General features: G+C 32.4%; 1 protein-coding gene across 5 annotated transcripts in view; it reads left to right on the top strand.

Moving 5' to 3' along the window:
• The window catches only part of ZNF280C (zinc finger protein 280C), a 52,828-nt gene that overhangs the window by 5,376 nt on the left and 41,950 nt on the right, over nt 1-5,502 (top strand). For 3 of the 5 annotated variants that reach the window (XM_015589874.2, XM_015589872.2, XM_006912500.3), the window contains exon 2: nt 2,718-2,923. In XM_015589874.2, the coding sequence (XP_015445360.1) occupies nt 2,893-2,923 (31 nt within the window). In that variant the 5' untranslated portion in view covers nt 2,718-2,892. The remainder of the gene's footprint in view (nt 1-2,717; nt 2,924-5,502) is intronic. The other 2 variants (XM_015589871.2, XM_015589873.2) reach the window with 1 other exon arrangement.

The following is a 5,502-nucleotide window of genomic DNA, read 5'->3' as shown; positions in this document are numbered from 1 at the left end:
CTCCCTCTCTCTCTCCCTCCCCCTTCCCCTACTTCCTCACTCCCTCCCTCCCTCTCCTATCTTTCTTACTGATTTATAGAAAATTTTTCCTTTAGGGGTTTTTGTTCTTTCTTAGGCAATCTTTCTCCACATGCTAACTCACCCATGCCCAGCTTTATATCCTACCAGCTTATTGTTTTCTTAATAGCTTTATTGAGATATAATTCATATAACATACAATTCACCCATTCATAGTGTACAATTCAATGGTTTTAGTATAGTCACAGTGTTGTACAACCATTACCAATCAATTTTAGGGTATTTTCATCACCCCCACCTCCCCCCAAAAAAAATTCCATACCCATTTGGAGTCATTCCCCATTTCCCTCCCAGCCCTAAGCAACTACTATTTTACTTTCTGTTTTTATGGATTTACTATTTCTGGACATTTCATATAAATGAAATCATACAATACATGATCTTTTTGACTGGCTTCTTTCACTTAATGTTCTCAAGATCCATCTATATGGTAGTATGTATCAGTACTTCATTCCTTTTTATGACTATTATTCTATTTTATAGGTATATCATATTGTTTATCCATTTATCAATCGAGCATTTGGGTTTCTACTTTTTTGGCTTTATCAATAATTCTACTATAAACATCTGTGTACAAGTTTTCATGTGAACTTGTTTTCAATTCTCTTGCTATTGCTGAGTCATAAGATAACCTTATGCTTAACTTTGTGAGGAACTGCCAAAGTGTGTTCCTCAGTGTCTGCATCATTTCATAGTCCCACTAGCAATGTATGAGGGTTCCCATTTCTCCATATCCTTGCCGACACCTGTTATTATCTGTCTTTTTTATTATAGCCATTCCAGTGAGTGTGAAATAGTATCCATTTTTTAAAATGTTTTTTTTTTGTGTGGTAAAATACACATAATATATACAATTTATGATTTGAACTATTTTAATCAGTTTTTTAATTATATAGAATGAACTCTCAAAAGAATGTTCAATTTTAAATATACAAAATCTGAAAACAAAAAGTATCTAAATAATTGTAATTATTTATCCAAGCAGTCTCTAAAAAATAATGGGTGTGTCCCAAGAGGTGTTTGTAAGTTAGTTACTTGGAAATCACTTTTCCCCCATAGGAACAGTGTATTAAACATGGGCATAATATCTCTACCTGAGTTAATAGATGAAGTGGAGAGTTCTTTACTCTTCTACCTATTTCAGTGCCAACTCTGAGTTACAGAACCTAGAGACCCTCTGGAGTTGCTATTATAGAAGCTCCAAGATTCTCATTGTGTGTTTTGCTGGATATTCCATTTCTCTGACAGATTACTCAAACTCCCATAGAATTCCTTGCCATGACACCAAAACTCTGAAGTGATAATTTGAGAGTTTTTTGTGGTGATAGTTTTGGAGGGCTCAACTACCTTATTGGATAGCACAGTTTTAGACTAAAGTGATTCCAAATGGAATCTGAGGGTTTCTTACTCTTTAGAGTGTTTGCGAATGTACTAATTGAGGCTCTTTGGTGGCTGCTATGGGACCAAAAGCCATCTCTGTAGTCATAGGCAGTAGATAGGACTTGCTTATATATGCTATTAGTACATTTAGTACTAATTTTAGGGTGTTTGTTCCAATTGATATTTTATATGCTCATTTAATAAAAGTGTTCTGTATGAATCTCATAGTTTTGACTCTTAAAAATATTATATATTCTTAGCAGCAGTAGGTTCTTAATGCTGAGCAAGAATTATCATGTAATTTATCAACTTGACATGCATTACCTTAATTCTAGTTGTGGGACAAGTGATAACTATTCAAATAATTGAGTAAAGAGATTTGAATAGTCATACCTCAGAACTAGGGAAATTTACTTAAGTATTGAATTCACTAGAGATTCTCGTAATAGTAATTCAAGCACTTATAGCAATAACTTTTTCTGGAGTTAGTTTTTTCTCCCTTTGGTCTGATTATGTCTAAATAATTAGGAATTGAAAAAAACAGGGAAGCTTACTTTTTCAGTCTAAGGATAAAGACAAATGTTGAAGACTCAATTATCTGTTTATCCTAATACTTTAGATTTCTGATGTCTACTTTTTTAATATTTTTGTTAATGTAACAGGTTTTTTTTTAAGCCCAAAGGTCCATAGACATATAAAATTGTAAACTTCTGAGGGCAAAAACTATGATTTATTCATCTTATTTTTTCTCTAGAACTGAGCACATTACCTTGAGCACAAAAAGCAATGAGTTACTCTATGATGAAATTTATCCAACTAATTTTCAGTTCCTTAGTGTTGATAAGAAACAAAAAATATATAAACTAAAATTTTCTTTGCATGTGTTTTCTTATAATAATTACATTTATTTCTGCTGCAAATAATAAGTAAGTTACAGGTTAATGTCACTTAGCATTTCAAAATTCACATTTACTGAAACATATCTTATAGGATGATTACTCATTTTTACAAAAGGATGCCTTTAAAAGATTGTAATTTAATAGATCAGATTTCTTCAAGTAACAAATTCTTAATACTTCAGCATTTTATTTAACAAATTTGCATTCATTCAGTAATGAACCAATTTGGGGAATTAAGTAGCATGTGTATATCAAACATCAAATTGAAAAGGTAAGCTTTTTTTATAGGCGAAAAATATTAAATGTGTGTACATTTAATTTAACAAACCTATCCTAATAATAGGTATTTTTATTTTATAGGGCAGAAAACTAAGACCTAACCTTGTCTGGAGTCACATGGTGAGTTTGCTGGACATCAAAATCAGAACCAAAGATTTCTGAATCCTAAGTTGCATGTTTCAAGATTTGGTGTTAAAGTGACTCATAAAGCTGATTGATGTCATTGATGTTGGTGCTTAGGTGACTCTGCAACTTGATGGATGACAACAAACCTTTTCAACCAAAAAGTAAGTATTGATTCTGCAAGCGATACTCATATATTTGGCTTTTGTACTTAGAACCTTGCTTCATAAGAAAAGATGAGTCAGTAGAGGTGGGCACATTTAAAAAGAAACACATTCATTAAAGTAATACATGCTCACACTAAAAAAGAATAGTATACAATAAAAGTGTTAGTAAAGGAGGAATGAAATGTTTCTTCCTCATCTCCAAAAGTAATTACTATTATCGGTTTGGTATATATAACCACAAACTTTTTTATGTATAGACAAAAAAATAAATATTTCTAAATGAAATCATACTGTATCTGCTATTATGTGCTTTTAAGTAATCTTTACTCAATAATCTATCTTGAAATATATTGACAGTTGGCAGTACCTAGTTAAAAGAACAAGGAAGACCTATGTGTCAATATGGTATCAAGACCATGGTATTATTAGTAGACATGATCTCCCTTATTTTTTAAAACTTGGCATTGCCTGACTGCCCATATATCATCATATATGAAGTGCCTACTGCATATCCAGTAGACTGCTGTGTATAATGGGAAATACGAAAGAAGAAGAAAATATGTTCTTTACTCTTACGGAGCTTACTATAGAGTCAGACATATATAGTTAAGACACATTAATAGAGAGCAATTTGAGATCATAAATAGTAAATCTTGAATTGCATGACATAGACTGTCAGTGTAGTAAGAGGTGGAAGAAAAACAAGGTCTAATGGTGTATTGAGTAAGTTATAATCCAATCAAGAGTTGGGAAGGGGCAGGGAATTGATTTTTTTTTTGAATATCTGCTTGAAGTTAGGTACTTTACATTTCATTTTCCTGAATTTACCTTACCACTTTGATTAGGTAGATATTATACCCTTATTAGAAAGGAACAAATTCGAGTAATCTCTGGAGTTACATGATTAGAAATGGTGCAGTGAAGATTTGAACTGTTCAATTCGATGTCAAGTTCATGCTCTTTCTACTATACTTGAATAATATAGACAGTATAAGGAGGAAGGATATTTTAGATGGAAAAAGGAGTACAAAGAGCTTCAAGAGACACAGGATTGTTTTTTCAAGTACTCAGAATATGCAAATGCTAAACTATGAAATGCTTTTTAATTTTACTTAGAACATTGTGTGTGTATAACTTTTAAAATTAATTTATTTTAATTAGTTTCCAGTATACAGTACATTGGTTAGACATTTATATAGTTTAGAAAATGAACCCCCTAATTGCTCCTTCTCTCCTCTGGTTTTCCACCTAGCCAATATATTAATGCTAACTGCATTCCCTATGCTATGCTCCCTATCCCCGTGACCATCTATCAACTGCTAATTTGTACTCCTTTAATCCTTCACCCCATTCTCCCAGTCCCCCCAACACCCCTCCCCTCTGTACAAATTGTCCACTATATTTGTATGTTTTTGATTAGTTTCTTAGATTCTGCATATAAATGAAATCATATGGTATTTATCTTTTTCTGACTTATTTCACTCAGCATAATATCCTCTATCTAGGTCCATTCATGTTGTTGCAAATGGTAGGATTTCATTTTTTTAATGGCTGAGTAATATTCCATTGTATATATAAACCACAACTTCTTTATCTAATTGTTGATGGACATTTAGGTTGCTTCCATATCTTGGCTATCATAAATTGTGCTGCCATGAACATAGGGGTTCATAGATCTTTACAAATTATTGTTTGAATTTTCTTTGGACAAATACCCAGAAGTGCAATTGCTAGGTCAAAAGGTGTATCCATTTTTGATTTTTTGAGAAACCTCAAAACTGTTTTCCATAGTGGCTGCACCAGTTTGCATTCTCACCAACAGTGTATGGGAGTTCCCTTTTCTCCGATCCTCGCCAACACTTGTTATTCTTTGATTTATTGATGATAGCCATTCTGACAAGTGTGAGGCGATATCTTATTGTAGTAATATGTTATTGACACATTTACTTTTTTCTATTTTTAAAGATATTCAGCAACTTAAAATTTTCATTTTTTAAAATTTCCTAAATTTTATTAAAATCTATAGTCAAGTTACCTCACACCTTTCTGTACCTCTTAACTCGATTTTCTACATGGTAAAACTTGTCAGGTAATCTAACAATTTTAATTGTGTATGAGAGAGAGTGTGTGTGTGTGTGTGTGTGTGTGTGTGTGTTTTCTCCTGGAGACATTCCTCCTGGGAATAATGTTCTCCTGCTCTATTCTGCCTGGTTGCTCTCTAAACCTATTGAACAGCTATTGTACTGGGACTTTCCTTTGTCTTTGTATTGTATAAAATGTCAGATTTTCTGCATACTATGTCTTCCTCATTTTTCTTTGTGTCTCATATTTTAGTGGATTTTTTTCTAAGATAGAAAGGGTGAATGGGAGGTAATTTTTGTGTCTTTATTCTCAATGAAAGAATATGTACTTCATGCTTGATGAAAATCTTCACTGAGTTTAGAATTCTAAATTGAAAATTGTTACTAAGACTTTGAAAGAAATATTTTCTTCTCTCTCTCTCTCTTCTCTCTCTCTCTCTCTCTCTCTCTCTCTCTCTCTCTTTCTTTCTTTTTGCATGGTTCTTTAAACATTTT

Source organism: Pteropus alecto, unplaced genomic scaffold (genome assembly GCF_000325575.1).
Source record: "Pteropus alecto unplaced genomic scaffold, ASM32557v1 scaffold145, whole genome shotgun sequence".
NCBI classification, from domain to species: domain Eukaryota; kingdom Metazoa; phylum Chordata; class Mammalia; order Chiroptera; family Pteropodidae; genus Pteropus; species Pteropus alecto.
This window is presented reverse-complemented; position numbering and strand designations above follow the sequence as displayed.